The sequence below is a fragment of the Coregonus lavaretus genome (assembly GCF_964263955.1).
Source record: "Coregonus lavaretus genome assembly, chromosome: 14".
NCBI classification, from domain to species: Eukaryota; Metazoa; Chordata; class Actinopteri; order Salmoniformes; family Salmonidae; genus Coregonus; species Coregonus lavaretus.
In genome coordinates, this window is record NC_140001.1 from 35710239 (window position 1) to 35735013 (window position 24775).

Consider the following 24775-nt stretch of genomic DNA (forward strand, 5'->3'; position numbering starts at 1 on the left):
GCAGTGCCTGGTGGATTTGTGGTCTTGTCATTGATATTGTGAGGCCTGTAGGTGCTAAAGGCCAATTTGTTTTCAGCAAGAGGTGAACGAAATGAGTACTTTTACACTAGATAATGTAGGATACACCTAGATCTCCACCTCTGTGTTCAAAACCGGATATGAAGGCGTATTGATGTCATGGACCAGTGCACTTGGATCCAGCATGTTCTTTTGGGCCCACACTTGGGATACTTTATATCCACAATCAGTCATTCATGAATACTTTGAATTTTGGCTCTGCTACATGCTTTAGGGAAGGAATGTTATTCATCGGTTTGGGTCCATATCAAATGATGGCTTAAAAGTCTATTGTTGTGCATGGATTCAATATTCCCCATAGGCCCCACATTCTACTGAAGAATCTAGTGGCCAGTGCAACCTTGAAGAAATGTGGATGGGAAAACAATAGAGTTAAAAAGAAAAAACAAATCACCCTTTTAATCGTCCTCAACATGGGCATGACATAAAATATTTGAATAGGGACATCGCCACACAACAAAGTCTTGTTAACAGACCCAGTACCCCTAAAGTGATAAATATGACTTTCACATGGAAGTTATGAGTCACTTAATGCACATTTTAATAAAAACAATCCAACTCCTATGTTTGTCTAAATGATCTCTGTCTTACACACACAACACACACACACACAATCTCTGAGTCCCTTCGAATAAACCTCATAAAAATGTATGGCTCTGGCTCTTTAGCCTGGCTGACGCGATTCACGTGATTTAGCGCAGGGAGCGGCTCTCTGGATTGCCCCGCCAATTCCTTCCTGGGATGATCTTGTAGGAGGAGCCTCGCACACCATGAATATTACCGGCTTCCATAACATTGCATAAAGGACTACCGGTGCGGCTCAAGTGCAAATCGATATGAACCCAGAATGCGACAGAATGGAGAGACGTCCATGTCGCATAAAATATAATAAATTACTGTATCAAGGAAAGCTGTTCAGTGATCGAATATCCGAGAGGAGATAAAAGCGACAGACGGTAGGTCAATGTGATACAGTAACCTTGTCGAAACCTGATGTCACGGTCGCATTAGTGATCATTGATCACGGTAGGCATTTATACTGAACAATATAAACGCAACATGCAACATTTTCAAAGATTTTACTGAGTTACAGTTCATATGAGGAAATCCGTCAATTGAAATAATTTCATTAGGCCCTAATCTATGGATTTCACATGACTGGCAATATAGATATGCATCTGTTGGTTACAGATACCTTTAAAACAATTTGAAATCAAGATCTAGTCACGGTATTTCTGTGCATTCAAATTGTAATCGATAAAATGCAATTGTGTACGTTGTCTGTAGTTTATGCCTGCCCATACCATAACCCCAGTGCCACCATGAGGCACTCTGTTCACAATGTTGACATCAGCAAACCACTCACCCACACAACGCCATACACGTGGGTGTGAGGCAGGTTGGACATACTGCCAAATTCTCTAAAACACGTTGGAGGTGGCTTATGGTAGAGAAATTAACATTAACATTCCTGTAGTCAACATGCCAATTGCACGCTCCCTCAAAACTTGAGACATCTGTGACATTGTGTTGTGTGGCAAAACTGCACAATTTAGGGAGGCCATTGGTCACAGTAGGCATTTATACTGAACAAAATATAAACGCAACATACAACAATTTCAAAGATTTTACTGAGTTACAGTTCATATGAGGAAATCAAGGGCCTTCTGTAGCTCAGTTGGTAGAGCATGGCGCTTGCAACGCCAGGGTTGTGGGTTCGATTCCCACGGGGGGCCAGTATGAAAAATGTATACACTCACTAACTGTCAAATGTCAAAAATGAAATCCATAAATTGAAATAAATTCATTAGGCCCTAATGTATGGATTTCACATGACTTGCAATACAGATATGCTTCTGTTGGTCACAGATGCCTTTAAAAAATCCTGGTGGATTTGTGGTCTTGTCATTGATATTTTGAGGCCTTTTTTTGTGAGGCCTTTTTTTTGAGAGGCCATTTATTGTCCCCAGCATAAGGTGCACCTGTGTAATGATCATGCTGTTTAATCAGCTTCTTGATATGCCACACATGTCAGGTCGATGGATTATCTTGGCAAAGGAGAAAAGCTCACTAACAGGGATGTAAACACATTTGTGCACAACATTTTAGAGAAATAAGCTTCTTGTGCATATGGACAATTTCTGGGATCTTTTATTTATCTCATGAAACATGGGACTAACACTTTACATGTTGCGTTAATATTTTTGTTCAGTGTAGTTCGGTGGACTTGCATTTGGGTTGAATTCAAAACACTTGTTCGGAATAAAAACGTCATATAATTGTAATAGTCTATGTATTGTAATAGCAACAAATTAAAACAAAACAATAGGCTACAGTTTTAGCTTTTTGTATCCTTGTTTCTCCCCAGACCTTTTGACTCTTTACAGGACACTATCTCTCCACGGATAGACTGAAACAGAATGGGGGTCATAGTAGTGGTGAGCTGTATCTTGGTATTTATCCTGGTGGATGTTATTGTCACCACTGTCCTCTACTTACATGGTTGCCAGACTGCAATATTTACAGAGGATGTGCAGAACTTTGACATTCTCCACTCCGTCCTGGACCTCTGGGGGACTGTGCTGGTCAGAGTCTGCCTTCTGCTCGGGGCCTCCATAGGGGTGCTATGGAACAGAGTGGATGGCCCACGCAGGGTCTCTGCCCTGGGGACCCTGACTCTACTAATCTGCCTGACCGTCAGCACCTACGCCTTAGCCAAGCTGCTGATGCTCTCGGAGCAGGGCGATCTGGCGCACCAACCCTGGTTCCTCAGCCTGTTTTCCTGGACCTGTGTGTCAGTGCTGGGAACTGTGCTCCTCTGGAGGCTCCTGGGAAGGTCTCCCAACACTGTGACTGAAGGAGAGGGAGGTGGTGGAGGAGGTGTCTGTGAGGAGACTGAGAGGCTGGTGGAGACAGCAGGAGAGAATGGCACTGAGGAGGTGGAGGAGCAGCAGGAGCATGGGTGGAAGAAGAGGAAGAGGGCGAGCAGGAAAGGGACACAGGACCAGACCAACTCAGGGGCCACACTGGGGCGTCTGCTGTCCTACTGCAGTAAATACACTGGGCTGCTCTCTGTAGCCTTGATCTTCCTCCTTATCTCTGCTGTGTGTGAGTGGCAACTTGTTTAATTACAATGCACAGACGACTAGGGCCCTGAGTTTTTCCTGAACACATGACCTGACCAGGAACAACGCAGGGCTATAGTTACAGACTATAACTAGAGAACTGAGGTTTTCCCTGGTCAGGTCACATCAGTTATTTGGCCTGGCTATGGTCAGGAAGAACTCAGGGCCCAACAGACGACAAGTCAAGTTGATTAATGTAAATATCAACACCATTGTGAGGCTGGCATATTACACAGTGTTGCATGAGATAGGAGTTATGTGTAATAAAGTAACATAACCAGCTTCTTTTAAGTTCTGTTTTGATCCCATGCGTTTGTATTTTACGACTTTATTATTCAACTCATACCAGCATGGTATTGCATTCAGGGTTGCAAGGTTGCTCTACTACTCATTATAAACTGAGTGTTCAAGCCCTGAATGCTGATTGGCTGACAGACGTGGTATATCAGACCGTATACCACATGTATGACAAAACATGTATTTTTACTGCAATAATTACATTGGTAATCAGTTTATAATAGCAATAAGGCACCTCGGGGGTTTGTGATATATGGCCAATATATCACGGCTAAAGGCTGTGTCCAGGCACTCCGCGTTGTGTCGTGCTTAAGAACAGCCCTTAGCCGTGGTATATTGGCCATATAACGCACCCCCTCGGGCCTTAATGCTTAATTATACCAGTGACAAATGACATTAATGACTCATGTACCATGAGTAAAGAATGGTGTATAACTATTGCTCTACCCTACTCATTTCCTTTCATTATAGATATATCGAAATATATCTATACATTTAGCCCTATTTCTATTTTACACAATTGTGCTTATTGTTTTTCATAACATTTAATGGTACTACGTTATCCACTTTATAGGTGAGGCCTTCATCCCCTACTACACTGGGCAGGCTATAGATGGCATTGTTATTCACAAGAGTATGGAGTACTTCACCAAGCCCCTGATCACTCTCACAGTGTTGGCCTTAGTCAGGTAAGCCATGCTAAAGTAAACAGTGATCACAAGATGTGTGTTTTGTTAACTCTTTGTCCTTGTTGTGTGCCATATCTTCTTTGATGTCTTGCACATACACTACCGTTCAAAAGTTTGGGGTCACTTGGAAATGTCCTTTTGAAAAGCAATTTTTTTGTACATTAAAATAACATCACATTGATCAGAAATACAGTGTAGACATTGTTAATGTTGTAAATGGCTATTGTAGCTGGAAATGGCTGATTTTTTATGGAATATCTACATAGGCGTACAGAGGCCCATTATCAGCAACCTTCAGTCCTGTGTTCCAATGGCACGTTGTGTTTCATATGAGGAAATCTGTCAATTGAAATAATTTCATTAGGCCCTAATCTATGGATTTCACATGACTGGCAATACAGATATGCATCTGTTGGTCACATATACCTTAAAAAAATTGAGTCACGGGATTTCTGTGCATTCAAATTGTCATCGATAAAATGCAATTGTGTTCGTTGTCTGTAGTTTATGCCTGCCCATACCATAACCCAAGTGCCACCATGAGGCACTCTGTTCACAATGTTGACATCAGCAAACTCGTCAAGAAAAAACTATATCTCAGATTGCCCATCTTAATCTTTTCTTTTTATTGGCCAGTCTAAGATATGGCTTTTTCTTTGCAACTCTGCCTAGAAGGTCAGCATCCCGGAGTCGCCTCTTCACTGTTGACGTTGAGACTGCTATTTTGCGGGTACTATTTAATGAAGCTGCCAGTTGAGGACCTGTGAGGCATCTGTTTCTCAAAGTAGAAACTCTAATGTATTTGTCCTCTTGCTCAGTTGTGCACCAGGGCCTCCCACTCCTCTTTCTATTCTGGTTAGAGCCAGTTTGCGCTGTTCTGTGAAGGGAGTAGTACACAGCGTTGTACGAGATCTTCAGTTTCTTGGCAATTTCTCACATGGAATAGCCTTCATTTCTCAGAACAAGAATATACTGACGAGTTTCAGAAGAAAGTTCTTTGTTTCTGGCCATTTTGAGCCTGTAATCAAACCCACAATTGCTGAAGGCCAGTTTTATTGCTTATTTAATCAGCACAACAGTTTTCAGCTGTGCTAACATAATTGCAAAATGGTTTTCTAATGATCAATTAGCCTTTTAAAATGATAAACTTCGATTAGCAAACACAACGTGCCATTGGCACACATGACTGATGGTTGCTGATAATGGGCCTCTGTACGCCTATGTAGACATTCCATTAAAAATCAGCCGTTTCCAGCTACAATAGACATTTACAACATAAAAAATGTCTACACTGTATTTCTGAACAATTTGATGTTATTTTAATGGGCAAAAAAAATGAGGTAGTGTATGTCTATTATTGATTCTACATTATATACATTGATCCTTGTGTGTTTGTGGCGTATTCTGTATCTCTGACAGCATTTCATTTCTTGTGTCTCTCTTCAGCTCTATAGCTATTGGAGTACGAGGTGGCCTCTTTAATCTAACCTTTGCCAGACTGAATCTTCGCCTGCGGAATCTTCTCTTCAGATCTCTGATGCGTCAGGAGATGGGCTTCTTTGATGCTAACCACACAGGTGAGATCTCAAGACTTCTCTTTATTAATTTCCTTCAACCTTCATCCTTTTCCCTTGTTCCTCTGATCAGATGATACATAAAACGCTTGGTAACACTTTACGGAAAGCCTGCAGGTATAATCTTTAATGTATATTTTGAGCCCCAGTCTACCTGTTATAACAAGTCATAATGCTTTATAACTTGTATAATAAGTCTAAAGTTATGTCTTATAACAAGGCTTATTAACTTTTATTGAGGAAAACTCGTTCCAAGAATCAGGCAGAGCTCATTATCCAGTTAATAAGAGTTTATTCAAGCACATTGCAGGGTAGTTCACACTCAGGATAAACTGGAGAGGAACTCAAAAGCTTACAGAACTACACAGTCTTTATATACTTCATCTACACAAAGAGCCGCTTACCCCTCTTATGGGGGCAAGGTTAAATGAGAGAAAGGGGTACTTTGCTCCACTTTCTTAAAGCTTTGTACAAACAAGAACAGGATCTCCTCTAACTGAAGCTAATTGTAGATATTTTTATTATTATATTGATAATGTAAAATTAACAGCCATACAGAAAGACATGTGAAGGTGAAATTACAGAGGAGGAACTTCTGGATGCAATTAAAGACTTTAAGTCCGGGTAAACTCCAGGGTTGGATGGCATACCAGTCGAGGTAAACCAAACCTTTTTTGATATACTAAGAGGACCGTTATTAGCATGTTTTAACCACTCCTATGTAAATGATAGATTATCTGACACTCAAGAAGAAGGTCTGATCTCATTATTACTGAAACAGGATACAAGTGGAAAATATAAAGATACAGTCCATTAAAAAATGTGGAGGCCCCTTACACTTCAGTGTTGTGATGCAAAAATTCTAGCAAAATGTATAGCGCATAGAATTAAAAAGGTATTGTCGGATATTATTCATTCTAATCAGACAGGTTTTTTACATGGAAGATACATTGGAGATAATATAAGGCAAGTATTGGAAACAATAGAACACTATGGAAAATCTGGGAAACCAGGCCTGCTATTCATAGCAGACTTCGAAAAGGCATTTGATAAAGTACGACTGGGGTTTATATATAAATGCCTGGAGCATTTCAATTTTGGAGAATCTCTTATAAAATGGGTCAAAATCATGTATAGTAACCCTAGGTGTAAAATAGTAAATAATGGCTATTTCTCAGAAAGTTTTAAACTGTCAAGAGGAGTGAAACAAGGTTGTCCACTATCGGCATATCTATTTATTGTGGCCATCGAGATGTTAGCTATTAAAATCAGATCCAACAATAATATCAGGGGATTAGAAATCCAGGGCTTAAAAACAAAGGTGTCATTGTACGCTGATGATTCATGTTTTCTTTTAAATCCACAACTAGAATCCCTCCACAGCCTCATAGAGAATCTAGATACATTTCTAACCTCTCTGGATTACAACCAAATTATGACAAATGTACTATATTACGTATTGGATCACAAAAAAATAAAAATTTTACATTACCATGTAGTTTACCAATAAATTGGTCTGATGGTGATGTGGATATACTCAGAATACATATCCCAAAGGAAATACATGATCTCACTTCAATACATTTTAATAGAAAGTTAGCAAAAATAGATAAGATCTTGCTACCATGGAAAGGTAAATACCTGTCAATTTGTGGAAAAATCACCCTGATTAACTCTTTAGTATTATCCCAGTTTACCTATTTGCTTATGGTCTTGCCTACGCCTAGCGAACAGTTGTTTAAATTATATGAGAAATAAATATTCCATTTTATTTGGAACTGCAAGCCAGACAAAATTAAACCGGCCTATTTATACAATGAATATGAATTCGGAGGACAGAAATTATTAAATATTAAAGCATTAGATCTATCACTAAAAGCTTCAGTCATACAAAAGTTATACTTAAATCCTAACTGGTTCTCTAGCAAATTAGTAAGATTGTCTCACCCAATGTTCAAGAATGGCCTTTTTCCCTTTATTCAGATTACAACCACTCACTTTCAGTTATTTGAAAAGGAAATAATCTCCCAAATATCACTATATCTAAAACAAGCCATAGAAAGTTGGTTGCAATTTCAATTGAATACTCCAGAAACGACAGAACAAATAATGCAACAAATATTGTGGTTAAACTCAAATATACTAATTGACAAAAAACATATTTTTTTTTTACAAAATGTTTAAAAAAGGTATAATCTTCGTAAATGATATCATCGGTAGGACTGGTGGAGTTATGTCGCACATGCAGCTAACAAAAACATATGGAAATGTCTGCTCTATCCAAAATTACAATCAAATAATTGCAGCCTTACCGCAAAAATGGAAGAGGAAAGTGGAAGGGGGAGAAAGTAAGGAACTTGTCTGTCAGCCTTGCATTAAAGAACATAATTGGTTAAGGAAAACTGTGATAAATAAAAACGTATATCAGTTTCATTTAAGGACCAAAGGATTGACAGCCATCCCATATAGATTGCAAAATAGTTGGGAAGAGATTTTTGACGTACCGATCCCATGGCATAGTGTTTATGAACTGATACGCAAAACGACACCGGATTCAAAACTTAGAATCTTTCAATTTAAATTATTATATACAATTCTTGCTACCAATAGAATGTTATTTATATGGGGGATACAATCTTCCCAGCTCTGCAGATTTAGCTGCGAAGAGACAGAATCATTAGATAATTTGTTTTGGTACTGTCCATTTGTAGCTTGTTTTTGGACACAGGTCCAGGAATGGCTAAAGGATTGCAATATTTACCTGGAGCTAACCTTGCAGATAGCATTACTGGGTGAGCTGAAAAGTCATAGTCAATCGATCAATAACATAATAATACTTTTAGCAAAAAAAAATATTTTCAATTCACAATCTGTAGAAACAATGAGAATAGAAAGGTTCAGAACTTTTGTAAGACATCACAGTACAGTTGAAATATACAGTGGGGGAAAAAAGTATTTAGTCAGCCACCAATTGTGCAAGTTCTCCCACTTAAAAAGATGAGAGAGGCCTGTAATTTTCATCATAGGTACACGTCAACTATGACAGACAAAATGAGGAAAACAAATCCAGAAAATCACATTGTAGGATTTTTTATGAATTTATTTGCAAATTATGGTGGAAAATAAGAATTTGGTCAATAACAAAAGTTTCTCAATACTTTGTTATATACCCTTTGTTGGCAATGACACAGGTCAAACGTTTTCTGTAAGTCTTCACAAGGTTTTCACACACTGTTGCTGGTATTTTGGCCCATTCCTCCATGCAGATCTCCTCTAGAGCAGTGATGTTTTGGGGCTGTCGCTGGGCAACACAGACTTTCAACTCCCTCCAAAGATTTTCTTTGGGGTTGAGATCTGGAGACTGGCTAGGCCACTCCAGGACCTTGAAATGCTTCTTACGAAGCCACTCCTTCGTTGCCCGGCGGTGTGTTTGGGATCATTGTCATGCTGAAAGACCCAGCCACGTTTCATATTCAATGCCCTTGCTGATGGAAGGAGGTTTTCACTCAAAATCTCACGATACATGGCCCCATTCATTCTTTCCTTTACACGGATCAGTCGTCCTGGTCCCTTTGCAGAAAAACAGCCCCAAAGCATGATGTTTCCACCCCCATGCTTCACAGTAGGTATGGTGTTCTTTGGATGCAACTCAGCATTCTTTGTCCTCCAAACACGACGAGTTGAGTTTTTACCAAAAAGTTATATTTTGGTTTCATCTGACCATATGACATTCTCCCAATCCTCTTCTGGATCATCCAAATGCACTCTAGCAAACTTCAGACGGGCCTGGACATGTACTGGCTTAAGCAGGGGGACACGTCTGGCACTGCAGAATTTGAGTCCCTGGCGGCGTAGTGTGTTACTGATGGTAGGCTTTGTTACTTTGGTCCCAGCTCTCTGCAGGTCATTCACTAGGTCCCCCCGTGTGGTTCTGGGATTTTTGCTCACCGTTCTTGTGATCATTTTGACCCCACGGGTGAGATCTTGCGTGGAGCCCCAGATCGAGGGAGATTATCAGTGGTCTTGTATGTCTTCTATTTCCTAATAATTGCTCCCACAGTTGATTTCTTCAAACCAAGCTGCTTACCTATTGCAGATTCAGTCTTCCCAGCCTGGTGCAGGTCTACAATTTTGTTTCTGGTGTCCTTTGACAGCTCTTTGGTCTTGGCCATAGTGGAGTTTGGAGTGTGACTGTTTGAGGTTGTGGACAGGTGTCTTTTATACTGATAACAAGTTCAAACAGGTGCCATTAATACAGGTAACGAGTGGAGGACAGAGGAGCCTCTTAAAGAAGAAGATACAGGTCTGTGAGAGCCAGAAATCTTGCTTGTTTGTAGGTGACCAAATACTTATTTTCCACCATAATTTGCAAATAAATTCATAAAAAATCCAACAATGTGATTTTCTGAATTTATTTTTCTCAATTTGTCTGTCATAGTTGACGTGTACCTATTATGAAAATTACAGGCCTCCCTCATCTTTTTAAGTGGGAGAACTTGCACAATTGGTGGCTGACTAAATACTTTTTTCCCCCACTGTATATGTTAAATAGAAATCCTATATGGATGGTGTTAAAAGATAGATGGGAGGTGTTGAATGGAATTGAAGGATGGGACTAATAACAACAAATAATAACAATAACAATAACTAATAATGTAAGCATACTGTGTCCATAATAAGTATATAGGTTGTAGGTTGGGAGCTTTTGTGAAAGAGCACAGTTAGAAAGATATGGCATATAGAAGCAAACCGGATGGACATCATGAAAATGATCGGAGAGGTTGAGAGTAGAGGAAGTTCAGGATAAAAAACAAACAAAATATAATTATTGTAAAATTGACTGTGTCCATAAAATGTAGATAGTAGGTATAAGCTGGAAGTAGAGGCCTAAGCATTGTTGTTCACTAGTTTACTCCAAGTAGGGAAAGTGTGGCGGGGTTGGAAAGTAATAAAGGAGGGAATATATATATATTTTTAAAGGATATGTATGTGTATGTATGTACAGTGAGGGAAAAAAGTATTTGATCCCCTGCTAATTTTGTACGTTTGCCCACTGACAAAGAAATGATCAGTCTATAATTTTAATGGTAGGTTTATTTGAACAGTGAGAGACAGAATAACAACAAAAAAATCCAGAAAAACGCATGTCAAAAATGTTATAAATTGAATTGCATTTTAATGAGGGAAATAAGTATTTGACCCCCTCTCAATCAGAAAGATTTCTGGCTCTCAGGTGTCTTTTATACAGGTAACGAGCTGAGATTAGGAGATTAGGAAACACAAAAGAACTGTCAATCTCCCTCGGCCTGGGGCTCCATGCAAGATCTCACCTCGTGGAGTTGCAATGATCATGAGAACGGTGAGGAATGAGCCCAGAACTACACGGGAGGATCTTGTCAATGATCTCAAGGCAGCTGGGACCATAGTCACCAAGAAAACAATTGGTAACACACTACGCTGTGAAGGACTGAAGTCCTGCAGCGCCCGCAAGGTCGAGGCTGACGTTTGGCAACTCGAACCTTCAGCTCCCTCCACAGATTTTCTATGGGATTAAGGTCTGGAGACTGGCTAGGCCACTCCAGGACCTTAATGTGCTTCTTCTTGAGCCACTCCTTTGTTGCCTTGGCCGTGTGTTTTGGGTCATTGTCATGCTTGAATACCCATCCACTACCCATGTTCAATGCCCTGGCTGAGGGAAGGAGGTTCTCACACAAGATTTGATGGTACATGGCCCCGTCCATCGTCCCTTTGATGCGGTGAAGTTGTCCTGTCCCCTTAGCAGAAAAACACCCCCAAAGCATAATGTTACCACCTCCATGTTTGATGGTGGGGATGGTGTTCTTGGGGTCATAGGCAGCATTCCTCCTCCTCCAAACACGGCGAGTTGAGTTGATGCCAAAGAGCTCGATTTTGGTCTCATCTGACCACAACACTTTCACCCAGTTCTCCTCTGAATCATTCAGATGTTCATTGTCAAACTTCAGACGGGCCTGTATATGTGCTTTCTTGAGCAGGGGGACCTTGCGGGCGCTGCAGGATTTCAGTCCTTCACGGCGTAGTGTGTTACCAATCGTTTTCTTGGTGACTATGGTCCCAGCTGCCTTGAGATCATTGACAAGATCCTCCTGTGTAGTTCTGGGCTCATTCCTCACCGTTCTCATGATCATTGCAACTCCACGAGGTGAGATCTTGCATGGAGCCCCAGGCCGAGGGAGATTGACAGTTATTTTGTGTTTCTTCCATTTGGGAATAATCGCACCAACTGTTGTCACCTTCTCACCAAGCTGCTTGGCGATGGTCTTGTAGCCCATTCCAGCCTTGTGTAGGTCTACAATCTTGTCCCTCACATCCTTGGAGAGCTCTTTGGTCTTGGCCATGGTGGAGAGTTTGGAATCTGATTGATTGATTGCTTCTGTGGACAGGTGTCTTTTATACAGGTAACAAACTGAGATTAGGAGCACTCCCTTTAAGAGTGTGCTCCTAATCTCAGCTCGTTACATGTATAAAACACACCTGGGAGCCAGAAATCTTTCTGATTGAGACAGGGTCAAATACTTATTTCCCTCATTAAAATGCAAATCAATGTATAACATTTTTGACATGTGTTTTTCTGGATTCTTTTGTTGTTATTCTGTCTCTCACTGTTCAAATAAACCTACCATAGAAATTATAGACTGATCATTTCTTTGTCAGTGGGTAAACGTACAAAATCAGCAGGGGATCAAATACTTTTTTCCCTCACTGTATGTGTATATATATACATTTACATTTACATTTTAGTTATTTAACAGACGCTCTTATCCAGAGCGACTTACAGTTAGTGAGTGCATACATCATTATTATTATTATTTTATTTATTTATATATATATATATATATATATATTTTTTATATATATATATTTTTTTTACTGGCCCCCCGTGGGAAATGAACCCACAACCCTGGCGTTGCAAACGCCATGCTCAACCAACTTAGCTACATCCCTGTCGGCCATTCCCTCCCCTATCCTGGACGACGCTGGGCCAATTGTGCGCCGCCCCATGGCTCTCCCGGTCACGGCCGGCTATATATATATATATATATATATATATATATATATATACACATACATATACATACATACACATATACATATATATATATAAAAAAACATGGGGGATTGGAAGTGATGCAGACAATTACATTGATGGAAGTTACAATCTATCTGCAATATTAAGCTGATTTTTTTTTTAAATAACAGATTCTAACCAGTTGTCACAGCATTCAACTCAAGCATTTACATAACATTAGACTGTAACAGAACCATTTTGCCCCAACACTATGTTATTTCTCCCTGCAGGCTTTAAGTGTTAAAGTATAAAAGCTTTTCTCCTGAGCTCGGAGTTTGATCCCCAAATGCCCAAAAGCCCTACACATTTCTCCCTCTACTCTGTCTTCATGTTTCTGCTAAATATGAAAATAATTCAGAAAGAGTTTGGAAAAAATACACACAAAAAATGTTTGTCCTGCAGGTGACATCACCTCTCGCCTGACCTCTGACACTACTCAAGTGAGTGACCTGATCTCTCAGAACGTCAACATGTTCCTGAGGAGTATGGTTAAGGGCATAGGGTTCTTCATCTTCATGTTCGGGATGTCCTGGAAGCTGACTTTGGTCACCATCATAGGATTCCCCTTCATCGCAGTCATCTCCAAGGTGTATGGGGAGTACTACAAGGTATTCACTCTGATGTTTATATAAACACACGCACAAGCACGCACGCACACACATATACACACATACACACTTCACCCCAGCTCATGTATTCAATTGTAATACATTTTAAAAGCTTCATTCATACAGTATTTAGTTTGCACATTTTCTTGTTTAAATTTCCACGGTTCTCATCCTCAGAGATTGACCAAAGAGGTCCAGACTGCCCTGGCTCAGGCTAACCAGGTGGCCGAGGAGACCATTTCAGGCATGAAGACGGTACGCAGCTTTGCCAATGAGGAACAGGAGGCTGATTCATACTACGGCAGGCTACATGTCATGTTTCAACTGAACAAGAAGCAAGCATTGGCCTACGCCCTCTACATGTGGTCCAGTTGTGTAGGTATTACCATGTACATTAGGGCGGCAGGTAGCTTAGTGGGTAAGAGCGTTGTGCCAGTAACCGAAAGGTCGCTGGTTCTAATCCCCGAGCCGACTAGGTGAAAAATCTGTCGATGTGCCCTTAAGCAAGGCACTTAACCCTAATTGCTGATGTAAGTCGCTCTGGATAAGAGCGTCTGCTAAATGACTAAAATGTAAATGTAAAATGTACAGTAGCTACCATCTGTAAGACCGTCAATGTAAATAAGAATCAAGAATTTGTACTTGACTGGTTAAATACAAGTTAAATCAATAAAAGATAGCTCAGATGAGGACTGAACGTTGCTCTGACATACAACTGAGAGTTAAGGAGCTCCCTCATGTTTTATGTCTTGTGTTTTTTATTGCATCCACTGTATCTGCTAGCTATACCTTGGTTGTTGGGCACATTCAAATGTGTTTCTCATTGCTCCAGATCTCAGAACTTGTTCTTCAAGTGGCAATCCTCTTCTACGGCGGTCACCTGGTCATTACAGAGCAGATGAGTGGAGGGACCCTGATATCCTTCGTCATATATGAGTTGGAACTGGGAGAGTGCCTGGAGGCATGTCTGACTCATTCATATACATCTCTAACTGTACACATGACAACCACAACCTATCCCTTTAACCACCTTATATTACCATAGGTAGGACAGCTACCTAGCTAATTGTATTATCCTTGTCCCCTGTCTTGAATGACTTTTGTTACAGAGCATAGCATCGGTCTACACAGGTCTCATGCAGGGAGTGGGAGCAGCTGAGAAGGTGTTTGAGTATATGGACAGGGAGCCCAAACACCAACATGATGGGAAAGAGGTCCCCGACACCTGCAAAGGACTGGTCGAGTTTAAAGATGTCACGTTTTCCTATCCAACACGGCCCGAAACAGACATTCTAAAGGTATGTGTCAGCTGACCATTAGGTTTGGGCTCAAAGCTAGACTGATGAGTGGAGCTACAGACAGAAACACTGTTGTCAGGCAATTCTGTATTGTTTCATGCCAGTAGAAAGATTTTATATCATCCCCCTGCAGCAAAAGGCAGTCAGTACACTATCAATCATACAAGAAAGCTACTGTATTGATCATAGTCGATACTGTTAGGTTCTAAGTTCTGGTACAAATTATAGTCGTACTCCGAAAAAAGCTCATGCTAGATTTATTCGCCACACTGGGTCATACAGCTGCAAACACAAGCTCAAGTCTGGAACCTTTGGGACTCCTCCACACATCTCACTGTCTTATCAGTCAGGAGAACCCTTAAGTTTAGGGAGTGCACATTCTTGTTGCCTGCCGCAGTCCAATAGATAACTATCCATCTCATACACAAAGCAATAAGCAATCTATTCATAATATAATGATGCAAAACATATTGAGAGAATATAATTATATAAAACAGTAAAGCTATAAGACAGTGTTATAGCGCAGTAGTTTACAATCTATTAGATCTAACATATGGCTCCTATCTCACCCTTATGGAAACATTTTGTTTCAAAGACATGCCTTCTGTAATGAATACTCAGGGAGAAAAAGGTGTAGATTCACGCGCAGAGCACGGCAGGTGTTTATTTCACCTTCGCAAAAGGCAGGAATTGTGGTCGCAGGCAATGGTCATACACAGATTGGCAAACAGGCAGGAGAATCAAAAACTAGGACTGAAGGCTATAACTGGTTCTCACAAACAAGCTAGGAAAGGCTTAGTAGAGTTAAAACGAACAATACTTCACATGGCACAAACCGAATGAACTGAACTAAATAAGGAGCTGATGAGACCAGGTGAGTAACTGACACAGGTGAAATCAATTAACAAAAATTATAGACAGTGCTAGGTTCAAGAACACAAAGAAACAGGGCTACGTTCAAGAACACAAGGTTGACTAAGAAAATAAATACAGAACCTTACACCTCCTTTGTACTTTACCTCTAGCCAAATACAATTGCACATAGATCATTCCATCTAACCCATAACATGCTAATCACTATTGCTAGGCTACTTATATCATTATAAACATACTAAAATGTGCTCAAGTCAATTAGTCAGTTTCCAACAGTACCTTTTATCATGTCTAAACTTATATTAATGATATATGTATGCCTATGCCATGATGGTTAGGTATATACACTGCTCAAAAAAATAAAGGGAACACTTAAACAACACAATGTAACTCCAAGTCAATCACACTTCTGTGAAATCAAACTGCCCACTTAGGAAGCAACACTGATTGACAATACATTTCACATGCTGTTGTGCAAATGGAATAGACAACAGGTGGAAATTATAGGCAATTAGCAAGACACCCCCAATAAAGGACTGGTTTTGCAGGTGGTGACCACAGACCACTTCTCAGTTCCTATGCTTCCTGGCTGATGTTTTTGAATGCTGGCGGTGCTTTCACTCTAGTGGTAGCATGAGACGGAGTCTACAACCCACACAAGTGGCTCAGGTAGTGCAGCTCATCCAGGATGGCACATCAATGCGAGCTGTGGCAAGAAGGTTTGCTGTGTCTGTCAGCGTAGTGTCCAGAGCATGGAGGCGCTACCAGGAGACAGGCCAGTACATCAGGAGACGTGGAGGAGGCCGTAGGAGGGCAACAACCCAGCAGCAGGACTGCTACCTCCGCCTTTGTGCAAGGAGGAGCAGGAGGAGCACTGGCAGAGCCCTGCAAAATGACCTCCAGCAGGCCACAAATGTGCATGTGTCTGCTCAAACGGTCAGAAACAGACTCCATGAGGGTGGTATGAGGGCCCGACGTCCACAGGTGGGGGTTGTGCTTACAGCCCAACACCGTGCAGGACGTTTGGCATTTGCCAGAGAACACCAAGATTGGCAAATTCGCCACTGGCGCCCTGTGCTCTTCACAGATGAAAGCAGGTTCACACTGAGCATGTGACAGAGTCTGGAGACGCCGTGGAGAACGTTCTGCTGCCTGCAACATCCTCCAGCATGACCGGTTTGGCGGTGGGTCAGTCATGGTGTGGGGTGGCATTTCTTTGGGGGGCCGCACAGCCCTCCATGTGCGTCCACCAACGCCACGTTGCACCACAGACTGTCCAGGAGTTGGCGGATGCTTTAGTCCAGGTCTGGGAGGAGATCCCTCAGGAGACCATCCGCCACCTCATCAGGAGCATGCCCAGGCATTATAGGGAGGTCGTACAGGCACGTGGAGGCCACACACACTACTGAGCCTCATTTTGACTTGTTTTAAGGACATTACATCAAAGTTGGATCAGCCTGTAGTGTGGTTTTCCACTTTAATTTTGAGGGTGACTCCAAATCCAGACCTCCATGGGTTGATAAATTTGATTTCCATTGATAATTTTTGTGTGATTTTGTTGTCAGCACATTCAACTATGTAAAGAAAAAAGTATTTAATAAGATTATTTCATTCATTCAGATCTAGGATGTGTTATTTTAGTGTTCCCTTAATTTTTTTGAGCAGTGTATGAACAGATGGTTTGTCTTCTTCTTCCTCTTGGTGGTCCTCTGTAGCTCAGTTGGTAGAGCATGGCTCTTGCAACGCCAGGATAGTGGATTTGATTCCCAGGACCACCCATATGTAAAAAATTTATGCACGCACGACTAAGTCGCTTTGGATGAAAATATCCACTAAATGGCTTTTTAAAAAATCTTCTTCTTCTTCTTCTTCAGAGTGTGTCCTTCACATTGCGGCCTGGGGAGGTGACAGCCTTGGTAGGGCCATCTGGCAGTGGAAAGAGCTCCTGTGTGGGGCTCCTAGAGAACTTCTACGCCCCACAACAAGGCCAGGTGCTGCTGGACGGCCGGCCAGTGCACACTTACCAGCATGGCTTCCTCCACTCGCGGGTCAGTGCTCCACACTACTCCTCTGGCATTTTAACTCCTTATTTACAATGAGTACAACTAAGCCTCTGCGTTAAATCGCAATTACTGTCTACCTGAGAAGTTTGCCATGAAATTTCCATATTCTGTCTCGTGCTAGATATCTTATTCCTTTCAACCACCAAGGGCATCAATGTTCATTTTAAGATGAAGACTGATAAAGATCCCCGTGCAGGAAGACTGAGCCTCTCTCTGTGTTGTTGTTGCAGGTAGCACTAGTGGGCCAGGAGCCTGTCCTGTTCGCCCGTTCTGTAGAGCAGAACATAACCTATGGACTGACTGACATCCCTATGGAGGCTGTGGTGCAGGCAGCCACCGAGGCAAACGCACACGACTTCATCACCGGTCTAACCAATGGATATGACACAGGTGACATTAATGCTATTGACTAAACTAGTGGTTCCCAACCTTTTTCGGTTACTGTACCACTACCTGAATTTTGATCTGTCCAGAGTACACCTGAAGTACCCGCTCATGTGCATTTTACCAGTAAGCCTATGGTTTCATGAGTCTTCTCAAGTACCCCCTGTGGATAGGCCAAGTACCCCCAGGGGTCCTAGTACCCCTGGTTGGGAACCATTGGCCTAAGCTGTTGGAGTGAAATGTAAAAAAAAATTGCATCTTAGGAGTTAACTAAAAACTGCAAAATGTTATGTTTACTAGTAATGCGTGCTTCTACACCTGCATTACTAGCTGTTTGGGGTTTTAGGCTGGGTTTCTGTACAGCACTTCGAGATATTAGCTGATGTAAGAAGGGCTATATAAAATAAAATTGATTGATTGATTGATACTGCAACATACTGTATGAACATTGGCCGAATAATGTTTTGAGTAACACAAAATAATAGCCTCTCCTCACTATTTTCATATGATTTTGCATTTCTATTTTAAGATCTCTAATGCAATTAAATTGTTCTCGTTCCTCTCTTAGGAGTGGGTGAGAAAGGGACCCAGTTGTCAGGGGGGCAGAAGCAGCGGGTGGCCATCGCACGGGCGCTCATCCGCAACCCACATGTTCTCATCCTGGACGAGGCCACCAGTGCACTGGATGCAGAGAGCGAACATGTTGTAAGTAGACAGGCCAAATCAGTGTTCTGTGACTGTGTTCTATAATCTGTGTTTAATCAGATCAAGTCGTGAATAATAGATAAAGATACAGTATGGCTTTAGCGAGGAAGAGCGTGTATTCTGTAATATCCAGCTCCTCAAGTTTCATGACAATAACCTAGTTCTCTAAATGCAGTCTAATGTTATTATAACATCTCTCAGCTGCTGGTGTTTTCTCTTCTCTGTCTTTATTCAGATCAAGTCTTGAACTATACTAGATACTATTAACCCTGGAGAATCATTTTTTAGTATAAACAAACTCTCTGCATTGTTACTATGCTGGCTTAAAAAGGTCAGTATTTGTGACGAGGTGTGAATGAAGGAGTCAGGCGCAGGAGGTAAAACACAGAAGTCCAGAGTTTATTCCGTTTACATAAATAAAATGCACCCAGCGTCAAAACGAAACTATAACAAGGGAAAATATACCACCTTGGCCAATACAAATGGAAGCGTAGCTCAACCGAGCTACTCCCTCTCACAAAGACAAGGGGAACAGAGGGAACACTTATACACATACTAATTAGGGGAATGAGCACCAGGTGTGTGTGATTGACAAGACAAGACAAGTGGAGTGATGAGAATGGGATCGGCAGTAGCTAGTAAGCCAGTGACGACGAACGCCAAAACCTGCCCTAACAAGGAGGGGAGGCAGCTTCGGCGGAAGTCGTGACAGTATTATTATTGAATCTTGGACATATTCTCTTTATCGGTTGTCTCGAATTTGTTGCCACATTATCTTGTTTTCTGAATGCTATCTCATAATATTTGACTTTTAGTGTAGCTTAGGATCCTCTCTCTGTTCTCTCTCCCCAGGTCCAGCAGGCTCTGAACAACATCATGCGTCAGCACACAGTGCTGGTGATCGCCCACCGCCTCAGCACAGTGGAGAGGGCAGACAACATCATAGTCATCGACCGCGGCTGTGTGGTGGAGCAGGGACCACACAGCCAACTCATGGCCAAGGGGGGGCTCTACTGCAAGCTGGTGCAGAGGCAGGTCCTGGGCATCGAGACGAGGGTAGAGGTCCTTAACCCCCCAGAGGTGGACGTCTGAGAGTGGTAGTCAGCGGAGGCAGAGCGGACATGAGAGCAGCAGTGCCAGAGAGTGGAAATGTGAAGCACCACGCTACTGAGAGAGGTTCCAGGGCTTTATTGGTACCTAACACTGACTGACTGAGCAGTGCCTCGAAACCAAGGCATTACATTACCCTAGATTTTTTATTTGCACATTTGGTTGAATAGATTCAACTGAAATCTATTGAATAATCAATAAGAGTATACGTTTTGTATAAGATTTGAGTAGTCATTTGACCAGCTCTTCTGGACATGAATGAGCAACACAGTAATTAGTTAATCCCAGTGGTGATATTACACTGCGCAAAAATATAAACAGAACATGTAAAGTGTTGGCCCCATGTTTCATGAGCTGAAATAAAAGATCCCAGAAATTGTCCATACACACAAAAAGCGTATTTCTCTCAAATTTTGTGCACAAATTTGTTTACATCCCTGTTAGTGAGCATTTCTCCTTTGCCATAATAATCCATGCACCTGATTAAACAGCATGATCATTACACAGGTGCACCTTGTGCTGGGAACAATAAAAGGCCTCTCTAAAATGTGCAGTTTTGTCACACAACACAATGCCACAGATGTCTCAAGTTTTGAGGGAGCGTGCAATTGGCATGCTGACTGCAGGAATGTCCACCAGAGAAGTTGCCAGAGAATTGAATGTTCATTTCTCTACAATAAGCTGCCTCCAACGTCGTTTTTGAGAATTTGGCAGTACATCCAACCGGCCTCGACTGCAGACCACGTGTAACCACCCCAGCCCAGGCCCTCCACGTGGTCCTCTGTAGCTCAATTGGTAGAGCATGACGGTTGTAATGCCAGGGTAGTGGGTTCGATCCCCGGGACCACCCATACGTAAAGATGTATGCACGCATGACTGTAAGTCGCTTTGGATAAAAGCGTCTGCTAAATGGCATATTATTATTATTATTATCCGGCTTCTTCACCGGCGGGATCGTCTGAGACCAGCCACCCGGACAGCTCATGGAATTGTGGGTTTGCACAACCAAAGAATTTCTGCACAAACTGTCTGCGTGCTCGTCGTCCTCACCAGGGTCGTGACCAGACGGCAGTTCGACGTCGTAATCGACTTCAGTGGGAAAATGCTCACCTTCGATGGCCACTGGCACGCTGGAGAAGTGTGCTCTTCACGGATGAATCCAGGTTTCAACTGTACCGGCCAGATGGCAGACTGCGTGTATGGTGTCGTGTTGGCAAACGGTTTGCTGATGTCAACGTTGTGAACAGAGTGCCTCATGGTGGCGGTGGGGTTATGGTATGGGCAGGCATAAGCTATAGAGAACGAACACAATTGCATTTTATCGATGGGCAATTTGAATGCACAGAGATACCGTGATGAGATCCTGAGGCCCATTGTTGTGCCATTCATCCGCCGCCATCACCTCATGTTTCAGCATGATAATGCATGGCCCCATGTCACAAGGATCTGTACACAATTCCTGGAAGCTGAAAATGTCCCAGTTCTTCCTTGGCCTGCATACTCACCCATTGAGCATGTTTGGGATGCTCTGGATCGACATGTATGACAGCGTGCTCCAGTTCCCGCCAATATCCAACAACTACGCACAGCCATTGAAGAGGAGTGGGACAACATTCCATAGGCCACAATCAACAGCCTGATCAACTCTATGCGAAGGAGATATGTCGTGCTGCATGAGGCAAATGGTGGTCACACCAGATACGGACTGGTTTTCTGATCCACACCCCTATTTTTTTCCCCTAAGGTATCTGTGACCAACAGATGCAGATCTGCCCCAGTCATGTGAAATCCATAGATTAGGGCCTAATGAATTTATTTCAGTCCATAGATTAGGGCCTAATTTATATATTTCAATTGACTGATTTCCTTATATGAACTGTAACTCAGTAAAATCTTTGAAATTGTTGCATGTTGCGTTTATATTTTTGTTCAGTGTATGAATATCGTAAATATCATTGATTCTATGACGTACAAAACAGTAATAGTATTGTGATACTTTATTTCTAATTGCAATATTAGGTGGAAATGGTAAAGCTATCTCTGTACAACTAGGCCTTTCTGTATCTGGTTAATATGTAAATGTGTACTGTATACAGGACAGAGAGGTGCCTTCAGTGGATGAGAATGTGCAGACTGTATTTATTCTATGGAAATCAATGGGAAGTGCAATGTCTTGACACTATCATTGCTGAATAGATGATATTTCATGTTGATGCTGTCCAATACTTGATTTTGCACAATTAAACGTGAATGTACTAAATTAACTAAGATATGACTGCAACTAGGCTACTGAAAATATGTTGGTTGTTGTTGCCTGTTGGTTTTATTGTAGCAGAGGCCTCTTCGACTGTATTACATTCAGTATGACGTCATATCACCACCTCCAATCCTGTGCCAGAGACCCAAAGCTTCCGGTTACAGGCCGTAGCTTTCTCGGGTTTTCATCCAAGCTGTGTATTCTTCGGAGCGCGTGAGAGGGAAGGCGATTCAACGGAGGGGATCTGCGGGGAAGAAAGAATCGAAGACAGATGTGACAGAAATGTCTGGTTTTTGGAACAAGTTTAGCTCGTACTCGATGACGCAGCTCAATGAAATGCTTGAAGATGATGACAAACTTAACAAAATTGTCCAAGAAATGGAAGAGGTAAGCCACTGTAATACATTCCCGTATCACTTCAGTTTACTGCCGCAATGTTTACATTTTTCAAGCCTTTTGTTTTGCTTTCGCCAGCATTTAGGGTAGGTGCAGGGTAGGCAACTAAGCAGTTAGGGAAAGTCGAGAATTAGCAGAACTATATATAGCATACTTTCCAATACATTGGACAGATACAGTAGCCTACCGTCAATGTCAGGTTTTATTTTTTACTGTTTGAAGACCTTTAGAATGTTGCTGTCGAAGTAGCAAACCTTCCTGGAACTCGACATGTTTCGCAACATTGTTGGCAAAAAATAAACAAACACTGTTACATTGTCAGCGATTGACAGTGACAACAACATAACAATATTGCTGCAGTTAAAATGTATAGTATCCATGCTTGTCTTGGCAGCAGACTGATCAGCAATATATTTTGTGAAGAACGTTACTTGGAGATGGACATGAAAAGCGCAAGAACACTTCCTCTCTGGGAGTGTCAACGGGAATTATGGTTGGTGACAATGCAATAGTACCTATGTTGCCAAGCTGCAGTAATGACAAGACAGACCGTTCAGGAGGTCAGAGGTTCTGTTTGTGAACTTGTGTTCACACTTATCTTTGTTTAAATTGACGCAATGCCAAGGTCAAGGTCATGCACTTGTTTTACAAAGATAACGTTTTATCTTGTATAACCAGCTGCCTTTTTAGCCCAAAGGAACCCTGAATTAAGTTTGGTAGTAAATACATAACACAGCTGGCTATAAAGTCACTGATGACAACAATCATGAAATTGTCAGCTGCTGAATGAACTTTACTGTCAGCTGTGCTGAGTCATGGCACTCGGCCTAACAACACAGAATTACTTTAAGTATGGTAGTTTATCTTTAATATAAACTTATCCATTGCTTATTATTGATGCTTGCTTATTCCACAGACTAAGTTCTTAGAGTTCTCCATCTTGGTCAGGATTTCTAGTAGCACACCTAAGACAAGAACAAGCTGTCCCACTGTATGTGAGGGTGAATTACATAGTTGTTCCTAGACATGAATTCCATAGAATTCTCCTTTCCCCTACAGATGGATCTACGTAAGCTGTAAGGTCTTTAACTTACCTTGTAAAATAATCAAGGAAACCAGCGAGCATTGATTTGCATGTATCTCGATGTGCTATCACCAGAGAACAGCTTTTATAGTCCCAGTTCCATTTTTAATCCTCCCTGTATCTGATTCTAGCTGCCAATGGTTTCATTTTCCTCAGTATGATGCAGTTTGTGGTAGTGGAGTGGAATGCCAAAGGGCTTTATATCACAGCTGATTGCTGTAGGTTACCAACCATAGACCTACATCATTGCAGGTTACATAGGGTGGTTATTAATAGACCTGGCAGTACAGAGTAGTTAGTCATAGGTTGCATCCCAAATGGCACTCTATTCCTAAATAGTGCACTACTTTTGACCAGAGCCCTATGGGCCGTGGGGAAAAGTAGGGAATAGGGTGTCTTTTGAGACACAGCATATTGTGAGAAGTGCTCCTAATACCTGGAAATGCAGTCCTGACTAACTCAGGACACACCTTATTAAGTAAGTTGGGAAGTTCTGCACCTTTATTATGTGTGTGTTGACTGTAAAGGGACAACGGTGGAACTGCTGGCTGTCAAAGCTCTGAACGTACACCAGGGATATTATTTCCTTTTAACTGGCGACCCACAGGCCAGATCCGGCCCGTTTATTAATTTAGACTGACCCTTTGATCAATTTTGAACATTAATAAGAGATCTGCAAAAGAATCCCCGCCAACATCCGACTTTAGTGCCAAAATGACAAGTACTATTGTGGTTGTCTATAGTGTGGCTTCTAGTGGTTTTTATTGGTTTCTAGCGTGTATGTGGCATGTTATTCTGTTTTCTTCATATGAATTTGGCTCTAGTATTTGAGTGGTTTAAGCTACTAAATATTATGACCCCATTCCTGAAAGCTACGACTCTTAGGAACACGTACAGTGCATTCAGAAAGTATTCAGACCCCCTTGACGTTTTCCACATTTTGTTACATTATTTTTTCCCTCATCAATCTACACACAATACCCCATAAGGAGAAAGCGAAAACAGGTTTTTAGAAATTTTTGCAAATATATAAAAAACAACAACACTGAAATACCTTATTTACATAAGTATTCAGACCCTTTGGTATGATAATCAAAATTGTGCTTAGGTGCATCCTGTTTCCATT

The 24775-nt window shown here is 41.6% G+C and overlaps 2 protein-coding genes across 2 annotated transcripts in view; both read left to right on the forward strand.

The window, feature by feature from the left end:
• Nucleotides 1–841: 841 nt before the first annotated feature.
• abcb9 (ATP-binding cassette, sub-family B (MDR/TAP), member 9) lies at nt 842–22178 on the forward strand. The gene is made up of 12 exons (XM_084177391.1): nt 842–1034; nt 2447–3186; nt 4075–4189; nt 5636–5766; nt 13274–13479; nt 13657–13854; nt 14312–14440; nt 14589–14777; nt 17525–17698; nt 17944–18103; nt 18666–18802; nt 19655–22178. The coding sequence occupies exons 2-12, from the start codon at nt 2499–2501 to the stop codon at nt 19892–19894; spliced, it is 2367 nt and encodes a 788-aa protein (XP_084033517.1). The 5' UTR covers nt 842–1034; nt 2447–2498; the 3' UTR covers nt 19895–22178.
• A 168-nt stretch (nt 22179–22346) lies between these two features.
• The window catches only part of LOC311141894 (vacuolar protein sorting-associated protein 37B-like), a 41995-nt gene continuing 39566 nt past the window's right edge, over nt 22347–24775 (forward strand). Inside the window, exon 1 of the mRNA XM_084177392.1 lies at nt 22347–22556. Coding sequence (XP_084033518.1) covers nt 22452–22556 — 105 coding nt within the window. The 5' untranslated portion in view covers nt 22347–22451. The remainder of the gene's footprint in view (nt 22557–24775) is intronic.